We start from the raw sequence: 10751 nt of genomic DNA on the forward strand, positions 1-10751 counted from the left end.
TTAGGAACACCTGGATATATATATCCTTGAAACCTGGCAGGATTTGTGGCCTCCAAAGGGGCTACCATTCTTTCAAGGTTCATCTGAATCAGGCAAGAAATGACAAAGTTATAGGCAGGTTCATGCTTCCCCATTACAGCCTAGGGGCGAAATGTCAAAACAGCAAAACAGCTTTGACGAAAAGGAACAATGGTTTCAAAACTAAATGAAACACTGTCTGATCTGTCGGAGCCGAGAGCCCCAGTGTCACGGTGGGGCCGAGTACGGATCGAACAGGTGGGATTAGCGGCGAGGAGTCAGAGCAGGCGGGACGCATGCGGTTTCAAAAGGTAACTTTTATTCTGTTTCTTACTTATGCTACGAGATGGAGATGTAGCATAGGCCAGTTCAGCTTGGTTACAATCAATCGAGAATGAGAAACACGGAATGATGAATGAGGCCGATCAGTAATGGTGACGGAAACAAGTTAACCGGAACGTAGATGAACGAGGTATTCGAAGACATGAAGCGAGTGGCCGAAAACGTGGAACGAGTTAACCGGAACATGAAATGAGTAATCGGATCGAAGACGTGAAACAAGTAACCGGAACGAACGAGCAATCGATCGAGTAACTGAATAACCGAGACAAAGAAGAGCATTTATAGGAAGGGGTACACCAGGACTCGACGGTGGCGGGGAGACCAGTGGAGCTCTGGGTTCAGGCGAACCAGGGCCCTGTGACTCTCTTGAGGTGGTCTCTGATGTGTCATTCTCCGCTCAGGTCTGGTCTGGTCTGATCTCCGCCGTGGGTGGAAACTCCCTAGCCTTAAATATGTTTCAAGTGGCCAATCACACGGCTTCCCCTGTGGAAGTTTCTAGTTAACTTACATCATGCTGGAACAAGACTGGGCATGCGCATGGTGTCAATTCAGATTACCTCACTTCAAATTTACATAGAGGTCAGGCATGGGGCGTGTTCCAGGCACGCGTACTAGTCCTTTGGGGTTTTTCCATTGACATGCCTGTACATGTTATGCTTAACTCAGTGTTAGCCAGCACTTTTCTTAAATTTGGTTCTGACACCGTCGAAACACTGAACCAGAAGGGTGCTGTTTTGCACAGCCCTAATAAGATGATGTGGGAACGTCACAGTAGGATGCAGACCAACGAGCCCTTTAAGGCCATATGCTACTTTTGCTCCTTTAGGAAGTTACCGCAGAACTTGCCCACCCTCCCACATCCAATTATGATCTCACTGGGGTGTAACCTCATTGAATGAACTGTCTTCTGATGTTTAGGGCCTCCACCAACTTTCTGACTCTATGTAGTAGATACAAGAGGGAAATGGAGCACAGGCCCTTAGCTGCAGGTAGTTTTCAGCTGAAATTAAGATTCACAGTCACAGAAGTTTAGGGCAGGAAGGGACCTTGTGAGATCATTGGGTCCAGCCCCCCAGCTCTGGGCAGGAAAGACTTCTGGGATCAAATAACTCCATCAAGGTGTGCATCCAGTCTCCTTTTGAAAATTTCCAGGGTAGGTGCTTGCACCACCCCCACTGGGAGTTTACTCCAGAGTCTGGTCACATGAACCATGAAAAAGTTTTTCATTAGATCAAGTCTGAAACCTTCTTGTAGGTGTTTGTGACCATTGCTCCTGGTTTTCCCCTCTGGCACTTTGGTGAACAGTTGTTCATCTATAGGCCCTGCTGTTCTCCCCGATATATTTGTGAGCTGCCACCAAATCCCCCCAAAGTCGTCTCTTTTCTAGGCTGAACAGTCCCATAGTTGTCAGACTTTTCTTGTATGTCTTGAGCTTCGGGCTTCAAATCATGACTGGCTCTTCTCTGGACTTTCTCAAGCTTCTGCACATCCTTCTTGAAGTGCAGTGCCCAGACCTGGACATAGTATTGCAGAGCAGTGGCCTCAACAATGCCAAGTAGAGGAGAAGAATAACTTGAGATGGGGGGATGCATGCTAGTGTACTGTTCATTCACTGGGTCACATTCATTTTTGGTCGATTATGAAAAGTCAGATGCTCTAGGTAAGACCTGAACTCACAACCTTGGCATCACTCTCCCAGTACTGCCTTATAAGTAGCACTTGCTAACCCACTGCACCGCTGGAGCTGGCTCTTAGAAGCCCTGAAGAGCTCAAGGATCACCCGAGGGACTGATCCTAAATGATTTCCTCAAGGCCACAAAGGGCCTCTAAGCAGAATACCATCTGAGGGTACTCAGTTATTTCAATTGGATAAGATGATGCCTCACTCTATAAACTAAAATATGAATAAAAAACAAGCCCCTAGGTGGCAAGAGCTTCAAGACAGAGTCCTCAAAAGCTAAAACGTGGAGCTGTGCAGCATTTGGGAAAAGCAGCAAGAACAGAATGGAACTGAAAGACCCCAATTGTTCCCCTACCATGTTCCTAGAAAAAAAATACCCTCCTTGTAGGACATAAAAGAGGAAATGGATAAATTTATTGTTTGGGAAAGCATAGGGTAAGCAGAGAAGCGAGCTCATGAAAGCTTATGTGGCTTCAGTTAATCTATAAGGTTCATTTTTATCATAGACTCACAGAAAATGAGGGCTGGAAGGAACCTCCGGAGGTCACATCTAGTCCAACCCCCTGCTCAGGGCAGGACCAGCCCCCAACTAGATCATCCCAGCCAAGGCTTTGCCTAAGCAGGTCTTAAAAACCTCCAAGGATGGAGAGTCCACCACCTGTCCAGCTCCAGCCTCTTTCAACACCCCCCTTCAGGTAGTTGAAGGCTGCTATTAAATCCCTCCTCAGTCTTCTCTTTTCCAGACTGAATAAGCCCAGATCCCTCAGCCTCTCCTCACAAGTCTTGTCCCCCATCCCCCGCCCCATTTTTGTCTGCCTTCGCTGCACTCTCCAATTTGTTCCCATCCTTTCTGTAGTGGGGGGCCCAAAACTGAGCACAGCACTCCAGATGTGGCCTCACCAGTGCTGAATAGAGGGGAAGAATCACTTCCCTTTCCCTGCTGGCAATGCTCCTACCAATGCAGCCCAAGGTGCCATTAGCCTTCTTGGCAACAAGGGTACCTTGCTGGCTCATATTCAGTTAATTGTCCACTGTAACCTCCAGGTCCTTTTTTGCAGGGCTGTTGCCCAGCCAGTCAGTCCCTAATCTGTACCGGCCCATGGGGCTATTTTAAATGCAAGACTTTGCACTTGTCCTTATTGTATCTTGCCTTCTCACCAACAGAATGGATACATGTCCTAGTCATTGTAGAAGAAGATAGAAAAACGAAATACAGCGGTATAAATGAAGCATTTCCCACTACCTACAAGGTAAAAATGTTTGGGCAGACAGCAAAGGCCAAATATTTTTCTGTGCTTGATGGTGCATCATGGGTCTAGCAGGGGCCCTTGCACAAAACAGGGCACATTATATTTAACATTCCCTGGGGGATACACTGCCATTTGGTTTGCTTCACCAGAAAACATGGCAATTTTTTGCTGATATAAAGGCTCCACAGAGAAAAGAACCATATGATCAGAGATGAAAAGCAAGTTTAGAAAGAGCCAGAAGTGCTCTAATCTAACATTGAACAAGCAAAATAGGTAAATTCTGTAAAATGGAAGCAATGGAAGAAAAAGGCCAATGCAAGTTGAGGCCATTACCAGCATGCCTGCTACAAGCAAAGAAAGAAAGGGGGACAGAGGTCCCTTGGGACAGTGAACTGGATCAGGAAATTTTTGCCTGAACTAACAAACTTACCATGCCAAGCTGGGGAGTCCTCAAACATGCCATGGCGCTGCTCTGTGCAGGATGCCTCTTGAGCCAGAAGCTGCTTTATTGTGGTCACACGACTCTCCAGGTCAGCTAATTAGCACAGCTGAGTGACAGTGGCCATTAGCCCATCCCCTGCTAATTAACTTGAGTGCAGAACCATGTGGTCCTCAGGTTTAGGAGACAGGATGAGGGCACCAGGAGTAGGCACAGCAAGTTTGCCTTGATGTGCAAATATATCTAATTCATATAGGACCAAATCTACCTAAAGAGGAGTTCATTACAGAACCTGCAGTCCTGAAGTAGTCTGAACACAAGTACCACACTCAGTTTTCCAAAGATGCCTCTCCCGAGGATCTGAGCATGGACTTTTTTACAACAGAATGATGTAAATTGGAGACTTGAGGCTTACATGTATGTAACAAAAGATGAAAGCAAGACTGCATTTTGGAAACTGATGCTAGAGTCACCGGGGACTTGATGATGTAGGAACAGAGAAATAAAGTAACTCCCCTCCACCCCAATAGCTAGCTAGCTAGCTAGATATAGATATATCTATATTGATATAGATATAAATAGATCTATCTATCTAGCTATCTATCTATCTATTAATATGATGTAGGGTTCTGCAAACTGCTCCAACTTCATGAACATTAAATTGTATGCATCTATGTTGGGAAATAATGGCCCCATGCAAGAGTGGCATAAGAAGGGGTAGCCATGGTTGTATGGGATAGATACAGCTCACAAAAGAGAGAAGGCCTCTTCTTCAGATTTCAAAAGTGAAGGAGATAAGTGACACTGAGTCAGCCGCCTAGCCGCAGAAAGCCTAAGACAGGCCATGACCGCAGTAGGTTGATCTGGTTGTGCTCTAAGACACGGCAGTGCTTGGATGTACTGATGCTTGATGATAGTGGTGCTGAGGTCTCAGAAGAGACCTAAAGTTTCCTGTGACAAGGAAGGTGCTAAGAAGCCAGCTGAACCGTGTTAGTTGGCTGTTTATTTGCACTTAAACCATGGCATTACATTCATGTTGGTGTTAATTGTCATTGTTGTATTAATTGTGGATGGAGATACAGGGGACTGTACCCACCAGATTGAGTTGGAGCCAGTTCTGTTGTGTGGAGGCTAATACTTCATAGGGAAGATCACACAGAACTCAGGCGCTGAATGAAGAGGACTGGTGTTGGTTCCTTGGAGCCGAGTGATTTCTGAACAACACAGTTTGGGCCCTCATTTGCATTCAGCTTCTATCTCCCAGGAAAAACACCACAGCAGGGCACACTAGGGAAGAAACATCCCTGGGGAGCCTCATGTGGAGATCTTAGCGCACCATCCTCTAAGCAGAACACTTTCATGCACAATGCTGCTGAGTCCTCTGCAAAGCTGGTGGATCCTCAGTAGTCAGCCCAGGTGCAGTGTAATGGGTGGTGAGACAGGACCCCCATACCAGCCCGCAGGTTCCCTTCCATAGCTAGTTTATGTCAGTGCAGCTGAATGGATGCAAGCTATGGTAAGAGTCAATGGAGAAGATAATACACCCCATGCTGTATTATTTATACTACCAGCAATCCCTGGGGTGGAAAGTATGAGGATATACATTTACCTGGCTCTACCCCAATGCTGCCCAATCCTTCCCTGATTTCCTGGTCTCTTCTACTTCCTCCAAAGAGCACAGCAGGAATACTCCTTGTGGTTGGCACGTACAGTTATTCCCACCCCGACGAGTGTCTCGGGCCACAATTCGGGCCATAGGCTTTTCTACCTGATAGTCATATGCAAAGCTTTACAGACACAAATTATTAAGTCTCCTTGGAAAATAAGCCCCATTACATTTAAAAAAAACAAAAAAACTTTTGAGGATATTCCGGGGAAAAATCCCCCCCAGAAACGAAGCATGTTTTTCTACATTACCATAAAGAGGGTTGGTGAGTGCATGGCATTAGTATCCCAAAAGCTATTAAACTCCTTAGTGATGTGAAACAGATGGAAAATAAGACAAAAGAATTCACAACTCATGATGTTAGACTGAATTGAATTCCTTTAATTTCACACAATGAATAACATATGAATAGGATTAACTTTTTTTTTTTTCTTTTTTTAGTTAAGTGCTCTATACTGTGCTAACCTGATTTGGTAGCGAAAAGACTGAGCTTTGTTTTAGAAAAAAATGTTTAAAAACCAACATCTAAGATCATGAAGGAGCATGACATTAAAGCATGCCAGATGTATCTAAGCCTCAAATAACATCAAGTCCATATCCATTTTTAAATGTACAAAAATGCTTCATGAATAAAAACTGTTACAAAAAGAACATTTCAAACAATGTACAAGTTTTTTTTCTTGCCTCTATATTCAATAAAATACAAATACATTTTTTGCTCTAAAATATGTTTACATACAATCAAAGTAGAACATGCAAATTACACTTTAAAAAAGGCTTTTAAAAACCACTTATGAATACAAACTAAAAATTAGCCAGCACGACTTATAGAACAATCTTGTGCCCCATTCGTTTGATTTTTTTAATTTTTTTTTGAAATACAGTATATACATATTTAACACTTCATGTGCATTTATTATTTAAGAAATAGATTAAAAAAATAAAGAAAAAGGAAAGTAAAACAAACCAACATGGGACTGAACTGCTTCCCCATGTTGTCCAATTGGCAGCTCTTCTCAGGTTTTTTACGATTTTTTTTTCAATTTTTTTTTCCTTTTTTTTTTCTTTTTTTCCTGTTTTCTATTTAGTGTTTTATACAACCTAGTCAGGCATCATAAGGAGATCTCAGATATGTTTCCGTTGTTGAAATGTGCTTCTAATTGTCTCAGAACTGCTGCACCCCAGATTTTGGATGAGATGGAAGGAAGAGGCATTGCAGGGGTATGATCTTGGTTTGCCCCATCTAGGAAACCATCCTCCCTATCCTTCCCCGCCCCCGCCAAAATACTACTTAGACGTGCTTTATCGCTTTCCTGGATCAGGGCCTGTGAAAATAAGAGTTGGGGAGATCCTCATACATAGAACACGGATTTTGATTAGTTATTGTTTGTATTGCTGTAGCACTTGAAAGCCTCAGTCATGTACCAGGACAGCATTGTTCTAGGTGCTGTACAAACAATGTCACCATACAAACACAGTAGTCTACATCAATGGTCTGAAACACTATTGTCCACTGGGGTATAATGGGCCGTGCTGTTGAATAACCTAGTATTATTACTGTTGTCGGTTTTTTCCTACGTGCCCCAAAGCATGTAAGAAGCTTCACAGAAAATGTAATGCGGAAGGGCTCGTGGAACTGGCAATAGATAGCTGACATTTTCTGTGACACAAGCTATTTCTCCCTCCTCCCACCAGCGTCCTCTTTTTCCTTGTTTTATACAGTCAGTCCTTAGAAATGTGTTGTGAGACTCTAGACAGCTCCTCAGTAAATCTTCATAGTGGGCTGGGGGAAAAAAAAATATCAAAAAGCTCATTACTGGAATATTGCTGGGTAATAAACTGCAGGAGTGGGATTTTAGCCTTAAGCCCTAAAACTAAATCCTTTATGATCTGCATGTAGTACATCGCCTTATAATATTATTCTGTCAGCAACTTGCTTATCATATTTATAGACTATGCAACATGCAGAAGACAAATTCTGAGTGCCATCTAACAATATTTTCAGCCTGCTTTCATACAAATTAACATGCTAATCTGCCTGTCAGACAAAATCTGTTGCATTATGCTGTCATTTGGACAAACAACCCCCGCTGGATCATAATATTCTTGCCTCCTAGCATGTTCCTTTGCAGGCTCCCACTGTGGAAAAGACACCCTGGGTCAGGTGAGTCACTCTCCACCTTTATTAGATAGCTTGTCCCCGTAAACTCTTTGAAAGCTACTCTTATGTCTCTAAGAACAAATGGTGTGCATCTTCTTACCCAGAGCACTTTGTTGCATGCTGCAGTTCTTGAGCGTAGATGACTTTCTGCATGTGGGCAGGATAATGGGTAATACCTCCTTGAGAAAGGGGCTGCATTGGTCCTATTCAGTTGCTAAGACAAGGGCAATGGGCCAGGCCTCAGGGCAAACCCTCTACCTCACACCCTATGCCGACTCGAGCATCTCAAGCCATAAGTTGACTCTCCACTCTGACAGCTCAAGGCAGTCTGCGTTTTGCATTGATTAAGCTACAGATGGGCATCCAAAGTCAGAATAGTGCCCATTCAGCCTTTTTCTCCAGTTTCTACACTTCCCATGCTAGTGGGGAACGAGAACGTTGTGCCTGCGCATCAATGTTTGCTGTAGTTTGGATTTATCATGTACCCAGAAAACTTGAACCCACATTGTTCTTGCATTTAGATAGACACTGGGTGCGTCTACACAAGACACGTACTGCGCGGTAGCCTAATAACACTGCGCAGTAGCGTGTCAGTCAAAAACTGTGCTAATAATCTACTGAGCAGTGCTATTAGGCTACTGCACAGTAAGTGTCACAAAAAAAGTGTGCTGATGTTACTGCACAGTAACTGTAGGTACTGCATGTTTAGCTAGTACTTCATTAAACATGTACTAAACTAAATGCACAGTAACTACTACGCATTAATGAAAGTGTAGACGTGCCTACTGTCAACTAGTTTCAGGCCCAAAGGGGAGGAAAAAAAGAACTCCATTATAAATGAAAGTCTAAGAAACGACCTTCCTAGGGTGTGGGGGATTTAAACAATTCTTTGCAGCACTGTGACAGCAGCCGGTGAGCCAGTGTCAATTCACAAGGACTAAAAGGAAAACTTGATTGTAATTGAAGGAGACCAGTCTATATCTAAGCTGCATTAATCGAGGAAAAAATATAGCAAATGAGTATTATAAATGGTGCAAAACAAATCAGGAACAAAATTCCAGGGCCCCTCTCATTAACTTTAAAGAGATTTTAACTAAGTTAGGATCACAAGATTTGCCCCTAGATTAAAAAAAAAAAAATGCAATCATCTTTAATAAGGTAAGGTGCTATAACAGAAGTTAGGAAAAATAAGTCTTTAAAAATAATGAGTTTTATGTTTACAGTGTCCCTTTAACACCATAGTCTTGATATGATTTTGTAAATAAATAAAAGAAAAGAACCACTTTCTTTATTTGTGGGGACTTTTTTCTTTATTTTTTTTAGTGTCGTGCTATTTGCAATTTCCTTGGCAATACGCCAGCTCAACGATTCCTCAGAAAAGGGAATAGCAGTTAGCTTGTGAATGCTTAAATAATTCTGCTCCCTGCTCTCTAGCCGGGATATCCTCAACCCTCCTTCCCCCAGTTTTAGTACCAGTCTTGCCATGCCAGGTGTTCACTGTCTCGGAGGAATTAAAAAAATAAAATCAAGGCGAAAGTACCTATTTCAAATTTCAACAGCTGACTTTTTAAAAGCATTATTACTGCAATGGAATAGCTTCATGTTCAGTCTTAGATAATTTATTTTTTTTGAACTGGGCTGTGGAAATGGAGATCAGATATTTTATCCAAGCTAAAATCAATGGCTAACGTACAACTTGAATGAGAAATGTACAATTTAAACTGACCATTTAAAGAGACGATTTGTCACACACAGTTTGCATCCATGCAGACTGATATCTTTATACTTACATTATGTACAAAAAAAAAAAAATCTTTTTAGTTTAAGGCAACCACAACTTGGAGAACTTGTCCAAAGTGGCATTAATACAATTGCAGTGGTGATACCCTTTGAACATTTTTTTATTTTTCAGATAAGAACACTTATTCCTTTTTTTTAAGAAATAATTGCCAAGAAATAACCTATTTTCATATGGTTTTATTTTCTGTATTTTTAAACAATCTACTTTAACTCTTCTCTTTCAAAAGAACATATCAAGGCATTGTTACCCATTTGGATCCAAACCTGCAACCGTTCTGTACCTGGGTTTCCCACTGATTTCAGTGAGAGTTGCAGAACTGAGTTGCAGAAGTTTGGGTCCTATCTTTCTCTTCTGTCCTTTTTTTGGTGATTTTGTCCTTGTTTACTATATAATTCTATTCCCCAGAAGTATCTGGCTGTTCTCTACTGATATGTACCGAGCATCAACGCAACTTGGTTGGCCGGCGACTCCTTTGATGTGCCACTAAGAATGCCAAGTTGCTTAGTAGAATATCCATTTACACCTTATGTTAAACACGATGCTATTCCACCATTCCTTGGGATAGCACTCGCAACGAGTGTTTGTGTGCATGTAAGGCTGTACTTGTATATTGCCTGTGCTGCTAGTTGTTGTAACTAGGCAAGTAACTGAGGAAAAAGAAAAGTGTAGTTATAGTTGGACTCAGGCCATTGGTTATATGATGCCCCCAAGGCCTGACAGGTATATAAAACCAAAAAAAAAAATAAAGAATTCAAGCAGATCATAACCAAGATCACAATTTAGGAAAATACACTATTTTTACAGTGATTTCTACTATAATATGGTTACTCTTAGTTTCACCTGGCCCACCAAACAAAATCAGAGTCGAGTACGCAGCTCTAAAGATAATGTTCAGTTACTTACTGAGAAGACGACCTTCCACTTCAAGGGATGAGAACAGCAATGCTGAGATGCTGATTTGATTTGGAAACTCTGCAAAGCAGATGGTCTGGCTAACTTTGACGACCCCCACCCCGTCACCCCCCGTCCCCGTTTTCCCCCTAAGGGCTAGTGCCAAAGACAACAACAATGATGATGATGATTGGTCAATTCTCTCTGAACGGTTACGGCTGCCATGCTACTGAAAAGAAGAGGGAGTCTGTTGCTGCAGTAGGTGTCAAGTGGAGCCTGCACCCCTTACACACTTCACCGTGTGTCAGTCCTGAAGCGCTCAGCACCTGGTACTGGCATTTGACTGAGTGTGTCTGTACTAGGGAAGGGCTTCGCTTTCACTTCCTCTAGCTTTCCGATGCCTTTTCACTTTCACCTCCTCCTCCTCCTCATGCTGCTGCTGCTGTGGCTTGTTTTTTCTCTTTCCAACTCTGGGAGTCCGGGGAGGAGGTGGGGGAGGAGG

General features: G+C 42.7%; 1 protein-coding gene across 1 annotated transcript in view; it reads right to left on the minus strand.

Annotated features, from left to right (window-relative positions):
- Positions 1–402: 402 nt before the first annotated feature.
- The window catches only part of SETBP1 (SET binding protein 1), a 325029-nt gene continuing 314680 nt past the window's right edge, over positions 403–10751 (minus strand). Inside the window, exon 6 of the mRNA XM_019531682.1 lies at positions 403–612. Coding sequence (XP_019387227.1) covers positions 403–612 — 210 coding nt within the window. The remainder of the gene's footprint in view (positions 613–10751) is intronic.

Source organism: Crocodylus porosus, unplaced genomic scaffold, assembly GCF_001723895.1.
Source record: "Crocodylus porosus isolate Cpor-Errol unplaced genomic scaffold, CroPor_comp1, whole genome shotgun sequence".
Taxonomy (NCBI): Eukaryota; Metazoa; Chordata; order Crocodylia; family Crocodylidae; genus Crocodylus; species Crocodylus porosus.